General features: G+C 47.1%; 1 protein-coding gene across 1 annotated transcript; it reads right to left on the bottom strand.

Annotated features, from left to right (window-relative positions):
• Positions 1-76: 76 nt before the first annotated feature.
• Positions 77-21,834, bottom strand: PIAS4 (protein inhibitor of activated STAT 4). Its single transcript, XM_080382315.1, has 11 exons — positions 21,571-21,834; positions 17,886-18,321; positions 11,844-11,928; positions 10,018-10,059; positions 9,516-9,606; positions 9,056-9,184; positions 8,864-8,969; positions 5,409-5,482; positions 5,090-5,250; positions 1,465-1,595; positions 77-539 (listed from the first exon to the last, which is right to left on the bottom strand). Exons 1-11 carry the CDS (start codon positions 21,595-21,597, stop codon positions 334-336), a joined length of 1,488 nt encoding a protein of 495 aa, XP_080238441.1. The 5' UTR covers positions 21,598-21,834; the 3' UTR covers positions 77-333.
• Between the last annotated feature and the right edge of the window lie 1,579 nt (positions 21,835-23,413).

The following is a 23,413-nucleotide window of genomic DNA, read 5'->3' as shown; positions in this document are numbered from 1 at the left end:
GAGCGCAGCGAGCTGCAGACCCGACCGCCTGGCTTAAGACACTTTCCTTCCTTCCGACTCCAGTTCAGGGTCAGGCTTTGAGTGGGGTCGTTTTCCAACCAAGAAGCAGCTCAATGGTTTGTTTCTCGTTTGTGGTTTGGTGGGTTTTTTTTCTTCTTTTTCTTCTTCTTCCTCTTTATCTTGTTTTAATGATTAATTTGGAATAGGAAAGTCAAAAGGAGATCAGGGAGGGAGGGAGATGAGGTGGGAGAGGACATTCTCCCCCTCCTCCAGTTTAATAAGCACCAGAGTATTCAAGTCTGTCCATTCTGAGATTCAGAGCTGCTTCCGCAGTCAGCAGGCAGAAACTAAACCTTTCTCGTAAGAGCAGCGTCGTTTTGGTTGGGGTCCCTCATCATCATCATCTTCTTCTTCGTCTTCCTCCTCCTCTTCTTCCGACGACGAGCTGTCCAGTGTTAAATCCACAACATCTGCAGTGGCCTTGCCATTCTCACCGTTACCGTTCGGAGTGGGCAACAGCCCGTTCACATCTGAGGAACCTGAGAGAGGCGGGGGAACAGAGGACTGGTCAAGGCTCAGGGGATGCCCTGGCACTCTTGGTCTCTCACTGCTGCGCGGTACTTAGACGAGCCCAGCTGGAAGGGACCTACAACGATCACCTTGGCCAACTGCCCAACCACCTCAGGGCTGGCCAAAAGCTAAGCACGTTACTAAGGGCATTGGCCAACTTGACTCTTAACACGGAGAGGCTCGGGGCATCGCCTGCCTCGAGGGAGCCTGTTCAGTGTCTGAGCACCTTCTCGGTAAAATGCTTCCTCGTGTCCAGTCTGAAGGGCAAAGGGGCACACGAAACACACTGCATCCATGCAGCCACCTACAAAGAGCTGATGCCACAAACCTAATGCTCTCTCTGGGGTCAGAACTGGCTACAGCGCCCAACGGCACCTGCACCACCCGCTCGGAAGGCACCTGCCTGAGAACCAGGAACCGGCTCAGCCGAAGCAAGAAGCTGCACGACCGCACCGCCAACCCCACCAGCAGACATCGCCCCTGCCAGAGGGCCCAGCTGCACAGGCTGCCCCACACACAGCCCGGCTCATCAAAATCCTCTTTTCCCACAAAAATACAGTGCTGTTCCGGGCTGGTCCTGCCGATGACATTCTGGGGGTCGTTGCAGAGGTGCACAATATGACAAACGTGTTCAAAGCCACCAACAACCCAGCTTCGCTGAATAACCCCATTTGGGCTGGGCCCTCCTCCGCAGGGACATGATGCGCCCTGGTGGAGGCTGCTCACTCCTGGAGAGGCTGAAACCAAAGGGGCTATCCACAGGAAGCTCTCCGAGAGCCAAACTCATGTTAAGGTATCACTCAGCTTTTCCCAAGCCAGTCAGGAAACTCTACCTTTGCAATTTGGGCCCATTTCCTACAGTAATTTAAAGTCTTTAGCCCCAGAGATACTCACCTAGAACTAATATTGGACACTGAGGGCTGCAGCTCCGCTCTTTCTCGGCTCTGATGGGACACCAGGAGCCATCCACCAGGTACTCTATTTCATCTGCATCTTCACATTCCGTCAGGATCTTTGACAGCAGCCTGGACAGGAGAAAAGACGCCATCTATTAAGCTCAAAGCAATCAGCAGAATGCATTTAGCGACGGGCCATCAACCTGGATCTTCACCTTAAACAGCCCTAAATTTACAAGAAATTTGGGGTTAGCAGAAGGCTGCCAAACAGATAGCCCTTGCAGTCAAGGGCTCATTTTATTTCCCATAAAACAAGCACAGGTTCTGACAGTGCAAACCATCCCAGTCCTTGCTGACAACGTACCTGAACCATGAACTAACATTTTAATTATGTACAATTAGAAGACAGCTTTGCCTCTTCACCCAGTTTCCCAAGTCTGTGGTACCGCTTCCAGCCAGACGTCTGATGCCCCATCTAGAGCTATGTCAGGGCTGGTGCAGGTATGTTCACACCAAGGCATTAGCAAAAACCAAAATATCTTAGGATATTAGGAAAAAAGCAGTTCAACAAGCAGCGCTTCCCCTCCTTCCTATTTTTATTTCCCAAAAGCTCCACAGGAGCCACCAAAGCAATATAAGCAGCCTCCTGCAACAGAAAAACCCCAAATCCCAAAACATGTTCACCACTGAAAATACACCCAGCATAGACACCTCGCTGTCAGCCACCTCTCGTTGCAGACACTAACCAGAATGAGGCCCTTGCTCAGTGTCTCAGGAACCAGGTACCTGCTTTATTCTGACACGTCCCACCGTTTGCCTGGGATGTTTATTCGGACACACTACTGGAACCACAGTTCTGCAAAGCCTTGTTCACTCCTGGACTTGAGCATTTCCCTTCAGTATAAAGAAGAACTAACAACAAACATCTTACAAGCTGAAGAAAACTATTTGTGGCACACTAGCGGGATAAAGTTTCTGCTTTCTCCCTGCTCAAGTAGGAAATGTGTTTCCACAGATGGCCCTGTCATCCAGCCTTCAAGGCTGTGATTCCAAAAAAGCTGACAAGGCCCAGAGGATCTTGGACTGGACCAACCAACTACCTCCTCAGGAGCCTACACCCCTTTTTTTGACTAACAACATCCAGCTGTGATTGCCAGGTTCCCTCTTGCTTACTTTCAGGGAGGTCTGAAGACTACCTTCATCCAACAGAACTGGCACCGAAACCCAGTCCTGAGCACTGCAGAGCAGGGACAAAGAAATCTGCTGAGCCTTCACTAGTGGCAGCCTCCTCCTCCTCCTCGAGGGACACATGCATTGCTGACCTGTGGAGGTTCCACAATCCAGCCCCTCGTACCTTCCCCTTCAGTCTCAGCAGCCTTGTTAGAGATCTCAAAGGAACCGGATTTTCCTGTCTGTGTTGGCTGGAGGACAAAGCAAACAGGTTATCTCTGCCTAAGCTGCTTCAGACTGTCTAAAAAGCCACAACTCCTGGATCAAATCAGTACCTACAAACGCAGCAATGCTCAGAATATTATCAGCCTGGCCCTGGGAATATACCACCCAGGCGGAGACTTGTCTGCTCACTTCACTGCCTTGTGTGCCAAGGGAGCTGGATGCACCTGAACAATTCCTCTAAACTCTTCCTACTTTTGAGGGAACCTGCATTAGAGATCAATTAAACAAGCCACGAGGGTGGAGATCATTTTCCTGAAGCCAAGAACCGTGCATCTTGCTCCACCAGTCCTCAGGGTTGCTCTCAGCTTGGCTAGCACCACTACGGACATCAGTGGTCCCAGCCCATAAAACAGGCTCCCTGTGTTTTGAGGCAAAGCAGCTTCTTCTCGGGGTCAGGTGGAGATCACTGTTCACATTAAATTCACTCCTTGCTCCTTCCCTTACTCTTGGACAAAAGCCAGGCAAATTACTGTGCTCTTCTCTAGAGATAGCCTCTGGAACCCACATTTCTGGAGCTGACAAGCATCGTTGCCAGCTTTCTGGCTTGCCTCAGGTGGCCCCTACTGTCAGCCTAGCTTGTTCTGCAGTTTGCATACAGGACACCATCCACCGGGTCTGCAACAAGGAGAGGGAGATATCCTGGTTTTTTCAGGCTAATCCTCTTGGCACACAGCTGCATTTTTAAGCTTTCCAGGATGAAACCTCACTCAGACATACGAGCATCACCTCCAAAATGTTCTTGTACTGTTGAACTGCAGCACTCCAGCTCTCCTAGCTTATGGTGAGCCCTCTGCTCCTCTCTTTGTTAAAAACACAGAGCAAGCTAACTCTCGTCCAGAGATATGGGAAACGTCATTCCCGTATGGACTGAAAACTAAGACAAGTTGAGTGCCAAGTCTAAAGCAACCTTTCCCCAGTTCACAGCCGGAGAACTCTTGGCAGGGCTTGGGGCATGCATTTCTTGCCTCAGCCTTTTCCAAATGCTGTTTGGAATTTACTTTGCTTTAATTCCCTCCTGTGCTTTTACAGGACTACTCCAGCTATGCCACATTCAAAATGAGACAGCAGAAAGAGAACATCCCTCACATGGAAGAGACAGGGGCTGCCTGGCTGGGAACACTGAGGATGGGGATGCTGGTGTGGCTCCGTCCTTCTGACCCACTACGGGGCAGACAGCAGCCCCTGAATGGCAGCCAGACACAAACGCAGGGCTGGGGCAAAACTTTGCCATCTGCCCTTCACAACCCCACTCTAAAAGTGCTGTACCAAACGCCTGCTCCCTCCCAGCACGCCCCATTCATCTGATGAGTGCACCGGCGTCCCCTCCCACACCAAGGGGGATGGCAAACCCCAGCAGGGAGTCCCCTGAGCACCCCAAGGTCCTGCTGCAGAGGCTCAGCCTGCTGACAGGGATTGACCAACACTGGGTGTCTCCAGAGGAACCAGGGTGGAAGGCCCAGGGACCCCAGGTAGATCTGCAAAACCTCTAGCCTGGACAATATATCCAAAGCGCTTTAATTCTGTCCTTCCAGTGCATCTGAACCTCCTGCTTCCTTCCCCTGCAGGCATGCAAAACACAGAAACAGCTCCTCTCGAGGCATCCTTCCCATCTAAGATATTCACAACGGCCATATAAATTGTACTGCAACAGTCACACAGACTGTACAAAACCCAAATACTGCATTTGTAGCTCTACCTCAAGGGCTGGACGTTCTGTTTACAAGCTGGCACAGAAGGTCCCCCAATCAAATTTACAGCGTGCCAAGAACTGCTTGTGAGCTGATGAGCACCTCACACCAACAAGAAAACAGAACAATGTTTCCTATCAAAAATCATCTTATCAGGTGCTCATAAAGTGGTTTATTCCATGCAGCATGGTATCTGTCAACCAGCATGGCTAGTTGTGCGGGTTCACCAGCCTGATGAAAAAAGTGAGGCAGTAAGTCCTTGATTCTCAACATGCTGTAGTGTAATCCAAAAAAGTTAAGAACAACAGACAGTCCAGTCTTGCTCTAACACACCAAGACGATTAAAGTCAGAATATTATGCGCCAGCAGAATAAGGTTCCAACTTTGTTTCAAGGTGAGCTTCAATCAGAGGCACAGACCAAAAGACAAGATGTCACACCTAGCAGAGGAAGAAAGGGGTTGAGGACAGTACGGACTCACCCATCAATTATTAGCTGGTCATAGGGTGCTGGTTTGTCACACACAGGGCACATCCATGTGGGCTTTTTCTCATTCATCTGTAGGTAGAAGACTGCATCAAAGCACTGCAGATGTGCACAGGTCTCCGCCCGGCACGGGACTGACAGCCGCATCTTCACTAGCTGTTGAACCAAAGAGAAGATCAGTGATAAAAGCCACCCAAGCAATCACCAGACAGTTCTCCTCCTAAGCAAAAAGGTTCGTTAGTTTGCAAAGCTGGTCTGGCAGCAGAATAGGGTTTCTTGACAAAAAGAGACTAAAACATATTGCCAAGACTTACCGGACAGATAAGAGAGACACGAACACCTGTAGTGGCAATTTCACTGTCTGGATCCAAGCGCAGCTTCTCTTTTACTGCAGTAAGAGTAGAGGGCACAAAATGTAACAGATGCAAACTTAGACCCTGGAAACATGTAGTACAGGTCAAGCAGCTCACCGACAGCCCTTGGCTGCGTATGAGTCATTTTCCCCACAGATGACAACCTCTGTCAGCCAGGGACAGAGGACATCAGAGACAGAAAACCGTTTGTGTTGGACCAGCCTTACGCAACCTGCAGCGCTCAGTGCAGGCGCTGCTTGGCTAGGCAAAAAACCTCACGGGTGGCGAGGCGGCTCGTGGTCTACAGCCCAGCTGGAGCACACTTCTTGGTCGACCAGGAAGCTCACGTTTTCACACAGACCTCCCGTCCCAGCGACCCAGCTCTCCCAGCCAAACGGCACATGCTGCCTCCCATGCAGGCAGAGCAAATGAAGGAGGCTGAACCGACTCAGGCGTCAGGACGAGGGCATGCTACCTGCTAGCTACTGCTAACGCTCTCTCAGCAATGTTTCCACCTCTTACTTACAAGCTACAGGCTGGGCAGCTGGGGTACACAGACAAAATCATGCCGCTGACCAGCTTTGTCGTGTTAATACCATACCAAGGGAGCAAACCGGGAGTTAACTTTGTCCCAGTTTGGAGGGGACTAAGACACCCACATACCTGAACTTCCCACAGGGATGGAAAGAATGGATGGATAGAGCTCTAGCACATGGCAGGACTTCGGGAACGAAGTCAGTTTAGACTTTACTGGTTATTAGCATAAGGATCATGGATTTTATTCCCTTCTGAGATCAGTGGCAATAGGACAGGGTTAACTGTCCCCTGAAATGCAGAAAAAGCTCCCCCTCCCCGAAGTAAGCAAACATGGGGTACAGTCAAATTGACAGGAAACCACATCCCATCATTACCCCATCAAATAAACAAGCCTCCTTTTAGTGCTACCAGGCTGTAACTCTTCAGTTTATATGCTGGCCAGCTCATTTATTCCAGCAGACTGTTTCACAGGAACTACAAGCAGACCCAGAGGTACCAGGGCAGACAGCTCAAAGAGCAAGGCAGCCATGCAAAAACAGTCACAAGCAGCGATCCAGCATGTATTTGGAAAGAATCAGATGTTAGGAAAGGAGGTAGAGAACCCTGCCCCCGCTGCTGCATCCGGAAAGGAAAACCCAGAGGAGCTGCAGGCAAATCAAAAAGAGCAGCAGATGTGCAGGTCCCACACATGCAGGTCCCACATCAAGGTGCAGAATCACCATAAAAAATCAGCTTTACACTACTACACAACTCCTAAAGAGTAGCTGCTGCTAACACTGTTGTCTGAAAAGGCCTTTGACACTTCCATCACCATTTTTCTTTGGAGCAAGTCAACCATTTATTTTGACCTTTTCAGATCATAACAAGATGTCTCCAGACAATGAGGCTACATGCAGTTTTGCAACACACAGCTCTAATTAGAGAGTGACTTCTCAGATGTGAAATTCCCACAAGATTACAAGATTTGGTGTTGTTTTCTTCACATTAGGAGTGTTTTCATCCAAGCTTAATTTTTCGTAAAGTTCTTTGTAAGAGCATTCTGTGTGCATCAATTACTATGATACATGGGAATGAGAAATGGGCATTTTCTAGGACCTCCTGATTAGAATCAAGATGCCTTAAGACTGCTTTTGGACCCACAGCCACGTATGTAAGCACCTCTGCTTTCAGACAACGTTCCTATACAGAAGTCAACAGAAGCATATGCAAAAGATGAGTCAGCCCTGAGATGCAACCAAAGTCAAAGGCTAGCTCTAGCGAGTACTGAGGGATGCTGCAACGAACGTGATATGGAAACATTCGCAGAACAGACCAGAACTATAAAAGCAAAGTTTACAAGCTACTCGTGCTTGCCAGTTTCAGATGTCCAAACAACTTCCAAGCAGTAACTAGGCCAAAGGAACTGAAACAAGACAACGTTCCTTTTTGGTTAAATTTAAGGTCACTAAATGCAATTTGCCTCTGCCCTGAAGTCCAGCCAGAGCTGTTAGTTATCTAACTCAGCAGAACTGGAGGCACACACTTGTTACCGAGTGGAAAAGGCGAGAAAGCTGCTTTCAGAACCTGTCTGCCGCTCTCAGATTGAGTGGCCGTCCTGCACGTGCTCGCTTTGAAGGGAACAGCACAGACTGCTGAGCCTGGTGTCAAGAAGTGTCAGAGAATGAGAGGATCCTCTGCAGTTCGGGACAACTCAAAAGCCAGCTTCTGCTCAATTCAGTTAAGGTTCTGGTGAACGGCAAAAAAGGGAGCACAGCCAGCGCCTCCAGCTTCTGAGAATGGTGGATATTTAACAAATGGAAATTTTCATTTCTTATGTCAACAGGTAAGTGCTAGCTGTCAGAGTAGTCTAATATGATCAAGACTGCCGTGGACGCTATTTGGTGTGGCACAGAGATACAGAAGTGTTCAGCATCTGCCGCAGAAATGCTGCACAAAGATCAAAAGTTTGGCAGAAGCAGCCATGCATTAGGTGCCTGAAGACTGGACATGCCTGAAATCATCATCTCCCCTATGAACTACAATCTACCTTCAAGATCATGTTTCTTATAATAGGTAAGAGTTGTCCATGATCTGAATAGTATGTTTTAAAGACCATTAATGATCCATTGTTTTAGCTCTCCCATGCAGCACTGAACAGTAAGAATGCTCTCTCCACTCTCTCCAGTAACATTAAATAACTGGAAATCTACCAGACCCATGAGCTGCAAGTCAGATTCTACCTTGGCAAGGTAATTTCCCCTCATTTTCAATAATGTTTTGCATTTGCCTCATACCACAATGATTTACCTGAGTGGTCTAGGATAAGCATCTCTCAGGATCATCTCTTCTCTGAAGTTTTCAACGCATATGAAAGTGCTGGTGGTGAAATCCCACTGCCAGCCCCTACGATTCACAGGGGGTTGGGGGCAGCAGGACATTTTCACCAGGATCCCTTGCTCCAGAAATCTCCTTTGGAAATAGTGCGGGTCAAGGCCGAGGTGCTGTGGTAATGTTCGTCAGCTCATAACTACTCAGGTGAAGGCATGAAGGCATCGCGTCAGAACGACACTGGCCCTCAGCGGCACTCACCACGATACGACCTGGGGACAAATTCTAAATCCAACTAAAGTGATTCAGGGCTTCTGCAGAGCCACAGGAACCACGCACCGCAGAAGCACTGCACTTGCACAGAGATCTGGGGCAATTTCACACAACTGACATAACAGCTTCGCAGGTCTGTTCAAACACAAAGTGTTTTTATACAACCAGATAAAAGAAATGGTATAAAACTTGGCAGCAGATCCCAAGCACATTTTGAGCAGCCTGGCTATTAGGAATGCTGCAGTCTGACAGGCATACAACGGGCCTCCCCGAGCCACCTCACAAGCAGACATACTCACCAAGAGCTTTGCAGAGTTCCGGATGTTTGATCCCAATGGTTTTCAACCTCTGCAGCAGCTCCGCTGAGGTCATCTGCCGCACCAAGTACAGCCCCACGGAATAGCTCTATGAGACAAGAAAGGGAAAGAATGAGCGAGGCTGCTCTTGTGCACTCGCTCGTGCAGTCCTGTGCAATCTCCTCTGGCACGTACCTTCCCGTAATTCCCCCAGGTAACGGTGATGCGGTTGGTCGCTGCAGACAAGTACATGAGATGGGTGAGGTTGATGGGACGACAGGGCCTTTTAGGTTCCACTCCAGGTTTGTTTGATGGATAGTAGCCCTAAGGCAGAAAGATTAAGTATATATAAATTTTTGATGCTTCTACATGGGTACATCTATTCATCAGCTTTGCTAAATTCTACTCACCTACAGTTTTCAAGGAGGGGGGTAGAAGGGAGCTGAACAGTCAGACCAAGCACAAAGTAAAAAAGGAACAAGACTTTTTGCAAGAACAGTTTATTAGCAACATAGCTAATCCATAGCTTTAAACTAAGCGCTGCACTTTTATACTTTGGCTTCTTGTCTGCATTCATCAGGAAACCGATTTCCTTCTAAATTATACAAGTCCTTCCAAAGTTGCAATGTCACACCTTCTGGCTGAGCTGACTTACCGGCACTGAGCAGTAACTATGATTCACTTTCACTGCAATGTTCGGAGGGTACTGATCCTCCTGAGGAGAACTAGTGTCTGTGTAACAGATTCTGTAAAGAAACGACACATCTCTCAATATCCCCATGCGGTTTGCATGTTCAAAGCTCTCTGCACATCAACAGGTATCAGCAGCCAACCATCACCACACCAACCCATGCTCCCTCATCTGGCCAAAGCAAAGCCAATTCCACTTGGCTCTCCCAGATCGGATGCAGACTCCATACCTGGGCAGCAAAATCTGACACACCGCTGTTTGCTATTGCAGCACTAACTCAAGCAGTACACGTAGGCAGAGGTTAGAAAGCAGAGTTTAAGATGCTTGCGTTAGGCACGTGAGCAAACAACTTACTGCAAGTTATCTTGGTAGCTACAAAAACCACACTGAAAGTTACTTTTGGTAGTGCGTTCCCTCCTCCCCTGTTCTCTACCTGATGTTACATCAACCCCATGCTCAGACATACCTTAGCACAACCTGAACCGATTTCACACCGGGTTGCAACTCCCTAGTAAATTAAAGAAAAAACAGAAACTTCAGATTAATTATGTTAAAAAAAACTCAAACAAACACCACCCACAAAAAATCCCCCAGAATAACCAAAATCAGCTGTCACTTTTGCCAGGCTCAAGAGTTTTAGTTTTTGTTTGTTTGTTGGGTTTTTTTTAAGAGACCTTTAACATAATTACTTTACAGAATTTTATTTAAATTGTACAATTCTCCCTGAAACTATCAGTGGTCCTGTGATTTTTTTTTTCCCCCCTAATGCACCAACCTACAGCCTTTCTCTGGGTTTTCAAAACTGTAAAGGTGTTGGGTGAAAGGTATCAATTTGCTCGGCATCCTCTTGCTGATTTGTAAGCATTTACAAAAACTAGGTTTTAAGGTCAGGTCTATCTGACAGCATTCTTTCAAGATTCCCTTTGTTCAATTATTCAGCTAAAGGTGTTTGTGCAAATCAAGGAACCAAGTATTATGGCACCAGCAGAACAACTGTGAATATTGCTAACTTCAGTCAGCTACTGATAACAGGATTTCAAGTGGTATCAAGAAAGCAACATACCACAGAAAAAGGGTATTTCATTAGGAGTCTTTACACACAAGTGTGAAACATACTCTAATTTTGCACAGGACACAAGCCATTAGATAAGATCCCAAAATTACTCTTGATTTGCCTGTGAAAGTGTTTCCCACTCCAGTTCAGTGTTCTAGCGTACATGTTTTGATTCTGGCAGTGGAAGGGATGGAACCTCAGTTCAGCTGACAGACAGGAGCTGATGTGGCAGTTTTAGATCTGGGGGGAACACATCTGGATACCACCCACAAGCAGTGGAAGATGATGGACCTGCACTGAGTGATCATTCAAGGCAAGGAAAAACTTATTGTGACTCCCGATACGAAATATTTCAGTCGTGTTACTGACAGTGAAATTTTTCTCACAAGTCTGAATATATGGAGAAAAGAGCATCAAGAATCAGCTACAACACGTGTAGTCTTTTATCACCCTTAAAGACTTCCGTAGTATATCATTTCCTTTCTGTTAAGTTTTCAAACAGCTTCCCATGCACTGCTTCTGTTGACCTACTGGGATCACAACAGTAATCAAGCACTGCATATTCAAGAAACATCATATTTCTCCAACTCTATGATAACAGTATGATTTTACCATAAAAAGAAATATTTAAAAGGTTTTACGCTTAGCTTTGGAGGACCTCTTCTGCATCATTGTCCTTTCACAGCGGCAAGGACAAAGGGAGCAGGTCAGTAAAAGAGGAAGCGTTCCTGCCTGCACTGACATCTCTTAGGCATTTCATTGTGTGAATCAAAAGTTGCATCACGACAGAGGTCAGGGTAAATCCTAATCGGTGCAAGATGTTTTCTTATGCAGTTACTATAGCATCCTTTACCACAAGGAATCCTTCTTTCAGATGCAAACAACGTTACATGTATAGCTTTTGAACTTTTAATGCAAAGAAAAACCTGCAAATATTCACAACACAAGCTCAACAGAGAATTTAGGTCATCAACGATTCCATACCGCTTTTCCTGCCCAAACGGACTATTCAAAAGCAAGATTAGAGAAGTAGAAGTGAAACTTAGGGACTTAGATGGGTAAAACTGTACAGCTCACCTCCCCCAGAGCTATCTGCTTCACATGAGAAGTAGCCTGTTTGCTAATATTTTCAAACAAACCGTGTTTCCTTGCAGAGAACAAAAGCTTCCACAAAGAGGGAACGTGGAGGAATTATACAGCTACATTTTCTTAAACTGTTAATACCCAATGCAAAGTACCTGGAATTTCTGATCAACTCCACTTGTCTTGGTGTTAATGCAAAAATGCATGGACTTTCCTGAAGCTTCTCATTATTCTGTGGAACTGAAGAGGAAAAAAAAAAGATTGTACGTCAAACTGATAATATCTAGTTCTTCTTGCATTGCTAAGCACAAGGTGATTTTTTTATGTTCTGAGCTATGTTTATTTCCAAGTCTTGTTTCCTCCCATTCTGCACAAGAATCCCAAACATCATGTGTTTTGGTAAATCTACCATTGATTACAGCTTTGCTCATTTATTGCTTGCCTGTTTCGCTAGTTAGCACACCAACAGTCCACAGTGGCTGTGGACCTGCTTTTTCTTTTTTATTTTTCCTCCCCTCAAATAATCAATGAGCCAACAATCATGTGTTCACATAAGAACAAACCATAAGTGATATCACAATGTGGAGACTAGAACCAGAACTAGAAGCAGAAGAAGAAACCTATGCATGACATGAAAGCATGAAAACACCAGACTGATCAGTCTGATTCTGGAAAAGAAAGGAAACAACAACAAAAAGATCAGCTTAGATAATTAAAAAAAGCATCTTGGAAAACAGCTGGAAGAGACAAAACATGACTTACAAACAGGTGACCTTGAGGGTGTATTTATAGGTAGGGCATTAGAGCAGTTCACTTTCAGAAATACTGAACAGAGAACCCAGCATTAATTGTGGCTTTTTATCCATTGATAATTTTAAGGTCAAATGCATTTAACATGGTTAAAATGAAGCTTGAGATGTGAAGAACTTACGTTATGATTTCTGCTCCATACCTTTTATTAAATTCAAACACGTTAAGTTTTATTCTCAGTACACGTTTCCAACTGAAGTGACCCTGAGCTGGTGAAAGTCACAGGACAGACACAAAGAACACGAAGTGATAAAACAGCTTTTTTTTTTTTCTCCTTTTTAGCAAGATTTGGGTGTTTTTCTTTGCATCACTTCAACTGCTAGTTTATTCAAAGCCAACATACCAGAATTTGAGAGGTAGGAAAGTGCACTTTATTGTCTATGAATAAGATGAGATGAAGGAAGGATAAAACTTCAGCAGCTCTAAGATCCTGGAAGACACAGTGACAATCTGATTCACTGACTACAGACACTTTCCTTTGGTAACTCAGCTTTTAAAATGAATAAAGTGCTTTCAGAAATAATAAAAAAAAAGGTATCTTTATGGACTTTTAATTTAATTCCAGTTTCCACCCAGATGTCTCTTGACCAAAACAACCAGCGAGAAGTAAAGCATTTCATAAAGACTTATTTTTAGAAAGTGATTAATTAAGAACAACAATTGTTTTAATATTGTTGCTTAAATAACTGTCTATAGATATGCTGTTCTGCTGACTGTTCAGCTACACAAAGACAAAGCAAACGTGATTAGGAAAACTAAGAAGCTTTTCATGTTTTATTTTGCATTTATATCAGCTCACTCTTCCTTTAAAAAAAAAAAGGGGGGGGGGGGGGCGGGTGCAAAAAAGGCTGAAAGCAGGCTGCCCACAACACTGGCTGGCACCATCAAAGGATGCCATCAGTGATGGAAGTCAAACCCTGTGAATTATCCACCAAAATTATTATCACCTTGCCAGAAAAATTGTCTAGCATCAAAACCAGCACACTTCTGAATTGCAAACCAGGTTAATTTGCTCGCTTCTGTGACACACCAAATAGTTGCTGACAACACCTGAAGTGAGTACTGCTGGAGGCTGAAAGACTACCACTACCACATACGGGATGTGACGGCAAGTTTGTACAGCAGCCCTGGCTGCAAGGCATCAGCTGCCAACGGGCTACACAGCTTGACTGTGTGACCACCGTTGTGGGAGAACAAAAAATACAGTCAGGTGCTGATGTTTCTCTTCAGCTACTTTACTAGCTCTCCTCTTTGTGTGTGAAGCAAAATGAGCAGCACCGGCATGTGCACCCCATTTTCTTTATTTCTTAGTGTGAAAGTCTCTTCTCCCGGCAAAAATCGAGGGGTACTTCTCAACTGTGCTCCAGAAAGCTGCTGGAGAGTCACAGAAAGCACTCCAACATTACCTGGATAAGAAACAGCTGAAGGGAAATCAAAAAGACATGGACTCAGGATGTGTCCATTCATACCTTGTTGCCAACAGCCATCAGAACTGGATGCTTCGGAGAAAAGAGCAAGAGAGCATGCCCTGAGAGACTGGAAGAAATGCCTCTCCAGGACAGACCTGCGTCAAGACCCAATACTTCAATATCTTAATGCTGGAAAATAAGCCCAAACTCCAGGAGATACAACTTTAGGGTACCTAATCAGCTGTTCATTTCTTTACTGATCAGCCAGAAAAAAATTCACAGTTTTTTAAAGCTAAATATTTTAAGATAACTGAGTTTCATCCTTTTTCCAGGACAGATGCCTCAGCACACAGCTCAGCTCCTGGACTTGTAAGACCGCTGCTGGGATCGATCTATTTTAACAGTTGACAATAGCAGGAAATCAATTTTTAAGACGGAGCTCGATCAGCAGTCCTCAGAATGAGTCAAGACACGAAACTTCCAAAACCCAAAAGGACTTGGCAAACCATATTCAAGACTTTAGCTCAACGTAGCTGCAAATGATTCCCATTCTGAGAAGGCAACCTCGCCAGCAGCTCTCCATCCTGCAGGCCAGACCTGCCACTGATTTCAGGGTTTTAGGGTTTACCTGCACCAAGGTGTATTTTTGTTTTGTTTTGTTTTTATTTTAAGGTGTAACATTCCTCACTACTTTACCTACTTGTCAAACTCACTAAAAGCATTAATACCCCCAGGAAAGAGCAATCATATTGTCATCACTGTGACCAGAGATCCCAAAGGTTGATCAGGCAGAGATGAGCTGCTGGCAGGAGACTTCTGTAGGGCTGAGGAGCTTGTTGTGAGTCCTCCTTCACACCCCCACACCTCCAGAAGAGCCCACCTCAGGGCACAAGACAATATACGGGTGGGCTTTTCTTTTTTCCTCCTTGGCTATTGGAACTACTCTGACTCGACTGAAGGGCATTGGTGTTCGTGCAGGTTTGGAGAGATGAAGTTGATTGTATGGCATCTTTTCAGAAGCAGTCATTTTAATGCATACCACGGTTTGTTTAGGTAGCTATAGCAAGTGTGAGCATGTGCTTTTGTGGGGATTCCTTGGAAATCGCTCAATGCAGCCGTGTTTGCTCTGCAGTTGGGAAAAGGCAGCTGGCTTTGCCACAAAATCGGTGGCCCTGTTTACAGTCACTGAAGTCCAGCTTCAGAGGAGGGGACTGGAGCAGCAGTTTTACCACCCACACATGAGAGGGGACCAACACCACCCTGCAAGACAGGTGTTATCAAAGGGAAAAACTCAAAACAAATCCTGATTACATTGACAGTGGCAGGACCTCCCATACTACATGGCCTTGTGCTCCCACAGCTGCACTGCAAGCTCTCCTTTGGTGTGCCTCCAGGAGAAGATCAGAAGCTTCAGTATCTACAGCAAGTACAGGCTGCCACAGCTAACATTCACAACAAAAAAAATCATTCAGAATGCCTTACAGCATGCCATTACTGTCAAAAACTGTATTCACACTGCTTTACCCAAAAAGGTGCCAGAGGATAAGTACACTTATCAGCAAGGTGCTCAGAAACCACAGAGCTCACACAAATACTCCACTTGTTAGCTACTTAAAATACAGTGCAGCAAAGATATTAGTATTCACTCCCTCTAAAAAGGTATCTGATCAATCTTAATTTTAAGCCTTATCTACCCAAGAGAATTGCGGCAATTTCAGTAAATTAGAAGAATTCTTTCATGTTGACATCCTTAGACCAAACCAGAAAGCTGCAGCAGAAGCTGTTTTCATGTAGATAACTCAGATGCTAAACTCAATACCTAAATTGTGTGCGCAGTTACCAAGTATGAGACATTAGCTGGTTCATAACGGACCTAATTTATCTGCTTTTAGCTGAAGCCACCTTTGTCTATGAGTATAATAGTAATTTGATAGTTCTTCAGGGAATCTGCTTGGCTACAGACCAAATCAGGCATCCTCACCTTTGATCTCAAGGCAATAGCCTCAAAGAAGCAAGAGAGCCTTTTTATTAAGAAAGATGCTTCCAACTGGAGCCTGGAACACATAAATTAACCTTCCCCTACTCCCACCGCAGCTATATGCTTAAAACACCTCTTTGGTAGCCCAGCAAAATGGGGTACTACAACAGCATCTGGGTGTTTCTAAACAGATCCAAGGTCTTAAATCTCTCTTCAGGCACATCCACCATTAAGGAGTTTCTGAGGCTGACGAGAAGCTTACACTTGGTCCAGACACGGAATGGGAAATCTGGGCAACAAAGCATGGATCTATGCAGCTTCCATACGGAAAAACACTTGATTTTCCTCAGAGCACTTTGTCTTACCATCCTTCCACACTAAGCAGAGCCCCATGTAAGCATAACTTCTAATGTGGAAGTTATTCCAGCACCTGGCTGTTCCAGGTAGCAAGGGGGAGCAGCTGATACCCACGAAGTGTTGAAATCACCCCAGTTTTACAGAGAAACAAATGCTTATTATTCACATCGGCATAGGCAGAAGGAATAGTTACTGGTCACCAGGTTGGGAAAATTAAACAAGCGTCTAGAAGACATTGTTAGGTTCTGAACAGCTGACTGGGACAATGGAGACTGAACATCTGTTCATACCCAGCTACTCACCACCATTAAGCAGAAAACATTCTCATCAAGAGGGAGAATGAGTCAAATATGCTTTAGGGAACAAGCTGACCCGAGGGAGGTGTCAGCTAACAGAGGTGAGATACTAAATTTAATGAGACCTCGGTTCTGATCTGATGTAGAAGATTTAATGCCAACTTTTAACAAAATCTGTTAATCACAGTAAGTACACCACAGCTCTTTGCCTATCACTGGATTTTCCCACGTCTCAAAAATTTCTTTTCCTTCAAAATACTACATTTGCGTTTCTGACTAACAAATGCCATCCCACATTTAAGACTGAACTAACCCATTCTTCAAACAGCATTTAACATTTTTTAGCTTTACAGTGGCAGCCACCCCTCAACGACTTTAATGGTCACAGCAGTAACATATTTAATGCCTCCAAATGAAGACAAAAATTACATAAAGTCTGATTAGTCCTTTTTTTTTGTACCTGCACAATCACATCTCCATGTTTTTTTTCCCCCCCTACAATTCACATGCACATTTTTTTCAGCAAAGACAGACCAGCTTCCCAACAAGCTCTAGGTTCATTTAGTAGTGAAGCCTGATACTACCACACTGACTTTATGAGACACTGAGGCTGAGCAGACTACAGTGATACCTCTCCTCCGTATACACTGTCTTCGCTACAAGAACGCTATATTTAACATCAGTGACAACACTCGCTGTTTCTTAGAATTAAGACAATGAAAAATCAGTCTCCTAACCCTAGGGGTGGGGGGGAGGGGGGAGGGGAAATCACCTCTTCCAGTTTTCCTAGCCTAGCTGCCCCTCAAAATATACACCATCATGCACAAATAATTATGACAAGCACCAAAAAAAAAAAATATGTCAGAAATACTATTTCATGTGCACATCCACCCTCTTTCATCCATAGGGGGCTTTAAGTCAGGTATTTTAAGCACTGAAAAACAGCATTAGTGTAGAATATGCCAGCACACATGCGACACCAACACAGAAAGATTTTCCTCAATATACTGCCACATTACAGAGATGGAAGACAGATTATGATTCGCAACATAGCAGTATTTCCAATGAAGGATATGTAAACAACAGCCAAACAAGACAGGCTTTCAAATTACATCTCAAAGTGACCGTGTTTCAGGTCTACAGCAAGGGAAAAAACCCTAGATCTAAATATTCTTTAAATTCTAAGCATGAGGGGAGAGAGGTGGGCATTCACCACCATGTTAATCAGTCTCTCCTTCTGTCACACAGATCCTTGAAAACACTGTCACCTTTTTGACACTTATTAGGTTCATTTTTCTTCTCCCGGACCGAATCCATCATGAATGCACCAGCATATTGAAAACTCACCTAATTCTGTTGGCTTCAGCAGTTCATCCAGGGTTGTATAGAAGGGAAGTTTCACCAGTCGAACTTCAGGCTTCGCAACTTTGGGTGGCAACCTTCCCAGTCCGTTAAGGTACTTCCCATAGAGTGCAGGATAGTCAATATTAGTAGTGGAGATAGAAGTCCGAGCAACGGTGCTCCCGCGGTCATACGATGAATGTATGGAGAGTGCCTCAGGAGACCGGTGCTGCTGTGGCTGAGGGTGTGCGACTTCAGAGCTCTTCTTGGCATAGCGAGTCTCATAGAGCTCCTTAATTTTCTTGAAAACCTCAGGGCTGCAGTCAAATTGAACCAATTGCAATGCTCTGGTGACTAGTTCGTGTTTAAGTCCGCTTTTACTCCTGCCAACAAAACCCAGCAACATCTGAAGATCTGAGACTCGGAAACTCATCACCATGTTCTAGGGGATAAAAAATTAAGAACATTCTTACAGTTATAAAAATTCAAAGTGTCAGTTCTCACTATACTCTATAACTGGAATCCAAAATACTAAAAAATAAATTGCTTATAAGACAGACACCAAACTTTCTGTTCAAATCAGCTGTTATTCACCTGATTAGCATCCCATTTCCTAGCTACTTGTTTGAGCAAAGCAAATACAGAGGAGACCATCAATTGATATATCACCAAAATCAGAGGAACACCACGATAATCATCAAACTAGTCAAAAATAATTTGTCATAAATGCTAAGCGTACTCAAGACAGGTTGACTGGAAACAAGAGTGGCCACAAAGGAAAACATCTCAAACAGCAGGCCCCCCTCCAAAACAGCACGTCAACTGCTTTACCACAGAGGCTCAAAGCATCCAAACTTCCCAGGCAGTTTTGGGTAATAAAAACTTCATCAAAAATGGTATTAGTATAAGGCAAAGGAAGAAAGCGAACATGAACTGGAAGTCAGGTGATATTTAAGTGAACTGGGGCCACCAACCCTTTCGCACTGTATTTCTGTACAGGCAAAAAACCCTCAGAAACCTTTCAACACATACAGGATCTTTAAACATATAATGTATTTTAGGCTACGGAAAGACATTAAAAGACTGTTAAAGAGAGAAATATGTTTCCCTGAGAACAATGCCTCCAAATTCTATTTGGGTGCTTTGCCAGGTGCTCCCCCATGATCCCTACCAGCAGCCGCCTTGCTGTTGCACTGGTATTATCAACTTCAGTGTTTCGATAAGCAGTAAAATAGCACCTTCATCTTCAAAAATCTACTCTCTTGCTGTGGAAACTCAGGTGGCCTGCAACTGTCAGCAAATTCAGAGACTATACTATACCATTCAACAAATATTCATCAGATTAAGAACTAGAAATTATTTCTGTTAAAATTACTGCTAGAGCCTGGTCAGACTTATGTTTCAGTTCTCTCTTACGACAAAGCAGCCTTGTGAATGCACAAGACAAGCTTATCAAGTACATATCTTTGAAAATTCAAGTTGCCCTGAAAATATATTTGATAGGTATTCATTCAATATCCTTCCTGGTTTGTGGGAAACACAAGAATTCAAGAAGAAACGCAGCCACCTCACAGTAAAAACCAAAACAACAAAAAAACCCCAAAGCAGCAGAGATACAGCAGGTCTCTCTCTTCCCCAACCTATACTCCACTCTTGTCTGAGGATTAAATAAATAAATTTTAAAAAAGCATAAAAGTCAGGATTTCTGTGGAAGTTAACAGTAGCCTTATAATTTCCTTCAATAAAGCAGATACAGATTTTTTTTTAATTTTTTTAAAATTAAATTACTACCAACTCCAGAAACATTTAACAGCTGTTTTTGCATGTGGGGGAATTAGACTAGAGAGAAAATGCCATTTTATTTTCTCCTTTTTCGTGAAATCTGTCATTTCTGGAAGCCCAAAAGATGTTACATAAACACCACTGTCTGTAGATAAAATTTTTGGTAGCTGTGATGTGTCCCAAAATACCTTTGGTGAGAGAGGGAAAAAAGGTTGATAACTTTAAAGAGGAGAGAAAGGATGTTTAATTGCTTGAAAGTCAGGATTCAAGAGATCTCGATTTCTATCGCTTCCTCACTACATACCACCCAGGCAATCTTTGAGAAATCTAGTTTCTGTATCTCAGTGTTCTTCAGCTACAAAATGGAGAAGCGTATTGTCCCCTCTGAGACACTTTGAGGATAAACAGCATATTCGCAAAGATAAACACATCAAGGCAGCAATGCACACCAACAGCATGGCATCAGGGAAGTCACAGTAGTGCAGCAGACAGGTATTCCTGCACTCCCTGCTCCTACACCACTGGTCACTTGGGACTGTTGGGGCCTAAAGCAGAGTTTGAGCTTGCAGTCTTCTGCAGTTTACGTTTTGAAGGATTTAAGATCCAGAAGGATGACCAGATTTAAGCAGTAACAGAAGAAAAAGCTTCAGACAAAAAAGAACGTCACTGAGGCTTGGACCTGCATGATAACATGAGCAGTAGGGAGATCACCACTGAGATCATTAATGCTAAAGTCTATTCCTCCCCCTGAGGAAACCTGGCGTGCAAGAGGCACAGAACCCATCAAACACCCACTACGGGGGCAACCACGCTGCCTTGGAAGCGCATCTCCTCCTCCGGAGTCCTGGGCTCAGCACACAACACTGAGAGGGGCCCAAGAGCAAGGAAAGGCAGCGCCTCCTAAAACAAGCCTCTCCAAATCTTATTTGTGCGGCCATCCAGCCACATCGTCACCGATGAGCTGATCCTGCAGGCATGAAACACTTCCCAGCCGTTGGCATTGCTCCAGAAGCGCCCTCAGCACCAGCCTCCTCACGATGTTGTTAGATGAAGCCCACTCAAGTGCCGCCAGCTGGTCCTCCGCACTGCTGGGCACCGACAGCGGGACACAGGGAAGTCCCGGCTCCCAGAGAGGTGCCAGCGAACAGCGAAAAGGGGAGATCCGAGGCAGAGCAGGGGGCCTCTGCCCCCCCTCCCAAGGCACAAGATGCCTTGGAAGCCCCACACAACCTTGGGCACGTTTGCTGCAAAGACCTTTCACTTCACCCCGCCACGGAGGCCGCCCCCAGCCTCCCCGCCAGAGAGAGCCGGGAGCTCTGCCCCTGCACCGGGCACTGCCCGTCCCGCAGCCAACCCCAGCCACGGCGGGGCCGGGGTCACCCGAGCCCTCCCGCCGGGCCCGTCCGGACAGCCCCCCTTCGCCAGCCGCGCCCCACCACCGGCCCCAGGCGAGCGGCCGGACCCCGGGCACCACCGGCCGGGCCTTCGCGAGGAAGAGGCGAGGGCCCGGGGAGCAGGGGAGGGAGGTCCGCTGGGCAGCGGGGGAGACACCTGCGCTAATTAACTACTGGGAATTAACGGCGGGGGAGGCCGGGGCCCGGTGCGGCGGCCTGGGGGCAGGCGGCTCCCCAGAGCGGCGAGCCGGGCCGGGCCAGGCCCGAGGTCCGGCGGGGGCCGCGGCCAGGCCCAGAGCCGGGGCGGGGCAGCCCCTGAGGTAAAACGCGGGGAGGGGGGGGGGGAGGGGGCGCAGTCCCGGGGCGCCGCCCCCCCGGCTCTCTCCACCGGGGCCAGGGCCGAGACCGTGCTGGCCGCCCCCCCGCGGTCCCCCCGGGCCGGCAGCCGCCCCCCCCCCGGCCCTGCCTGGCCCGGCGCAGGCCCCACCGGCGGGGTGGGGGCACGGCTCACTCACTTTCGCCTCCACCAGCTCCGCCGCCATCTTGGCCTCCAGCGTCCACCGCGCCGGGAGCCGCCGCCGAGTCACGTGACGCCCGCGGCAGGGGAGGGACCGCGCCAGGCGCGCGCCGCCCAATCCCTGCGCTCCCTCCTCTCCTCGAGGGCCGCGGCCCCGCCGCGCATGCGCACTGGCCCCGCCCCGCCTTCCCGCCGCCCTTAAAGGGCCAGCGCCGCTGTAAAGTGGGGCGGCGGCCCCGGCGCTATGCCCCACGGGCGCGGAGTCGGGGCTGCTCCCCGCGGCGAGTGGGACTGAGAGTCAGCGGGCAGGCGGCGGCGCGGCGGCTTTCCCGGTAGCGGTGTATTGTGCCCCCAAAATGGCGTCAGGTGGATGCCCAAGGCCAGGCCCCACCGCGCCAGGTGTCGGCTCGGGCCTGCCCGGGGTCCCGCTGCCTTGTGCAGGCCTCTCCGCCGGGCCCTGCTGGCCCTCCCCACTGAGGTCTGCGCTGGAGGCAGCAGGCCCTGGGGGTGGCACTGGGGAAGGGGCTCCCCCCGCTCCCGGCCCAGTGCCACGGGCTTTGCTTTAGCCCTGGGTGGCATTGGCACCCTGCGGCAGCTTTGTCCAGAAACTGCCAAGCACCAGATCCAATCACTCCTGGTTTTGCTGAGAAATGCTGTGGAAGAGCAGGTGGCTGTTGGGGGCTTTTCTGAAGAGAAAACGCTGCGGAAAATCCCAAGCGTGGTTCTGGATGGGTGCCTTAAGAGAACCACCCAGGTCACCAACCCATCCATCCTCCTCCTCACCCCACAGCTGCCTCCACTTGAACTTGAACTTTTCATGTTGGATCTTGGACCCCAGAGCTGCCAAATGCTCCAATGGCCTCTGTTAAGGGATGCCACTTGCCCCTGCGTGCCTGCTTCAGCGGCCTTGAGAAGCTCCCACCTGCAGACATGCTCCCTGCCATGGCACGCGTGGCATCTTCTGGCCAAACCCAACTGTTCCATGGCGATGGTGGCCCAGAGATCCCTCAGCTCTCCTGCACAGGTTTGTGCCCCCCATGGGTGCTTCAAGAGGAGATGTTCTCTCCAATAATTCATTTCTTATTAAAAATACCTTCTTTGTAGGTAGAAATTATTTCTCCTAAGCCTGATACTGTTCCCCCTGAGGTCTGGCTGCTCCATTTTGAAGCAGCAAGTGCACAGCGGGGTCCTCGCCAGCTCTCGGCTGAGTTACCAGGAGGTAACCCCAGTAGTCAGGGTGAAATGCTGCACTGGGAGAGGTTTTCCAGCACATTCCCTTCCCTGTCATCAACCTCATAAGCTAATTAAACAAAAAGGCAATTAGCCAGTTTCCTAGGCAGGCTGGTATGTTAATCAGGTTCCCCAGTGTTCCCTTCCAGTCTGGCAAAAGCCGGTATTGGTGCTAAAAATTCAAACGATTGCTATGGAAACCCCAACAGCTGATAACTCATCCTGTCACACCAGGAGAGCAGGGGGCCAAATCTCTCCTGGGTGTAGCTCCACCACCATCCTGCCAGTCCCTGCCTGTGACCAGTGGAGGGGACATGTGGGCTGGGGATGTGCAGAGAGAATTTGGCAGCAACCATAGCTGCCAGGCGAGGTGGCGTGGGGACAGAGCAGCTTGGATTTGTGTGAGCATTCTTACGCTGCAGCCAATGGAGGTGGAGCAGTGGCCTCCTGCGGTGCTGAAAAGAAGGAAAAACCAGCAAAATATTTATGCTGTGGAGATGGAGGTTACATTCCTCCTGTCTGGGGTCCCTCTGTCCTTGCACATAACCTCCCTTTGACCTGTTCCTAACTCTGGTAATGCTCTTCACTGCACAGAGCTTGAGATTCCCAAC

The sequence above is a fragment of the Falco punctatus genome, assembly GCF_963210335.1.
Source record: "Falco punctatus genome assembly, chromosome: 4".
Lineage (NCBI taxonomy): Eukaryota > Metazoa > Chordata > Aves > Falconiformes > Falconidae > Falco > Falco punctatus.
This window is presented reverse-complemented; position numbering and strand designations above follow the sequence as displayed.

Bases quoted from the DNA above. Each gene is read 5' to 3' on its own strand.
- PIAS4 (XM_080382315.1), bottom strand. From the start codon at position 21,597: ATGGCGGCGGAGCTGGTGGAGGCGAAA. The intron at 11,929-17,885 runs GTGAGTTTTCAA...TTTCCTCTTCAG, and splicing joins GCTGAAGCCAACAGAATTAG to TTCCACAGAATAATGAGAAG. The intron at 9,185-9,515 runs GTAAGTCAGCTC...TTTCTGCCTTAG, and splicing joins ATAGTTACTGCTCAGTGCCG to GGCTACTATCCATCAAACAA.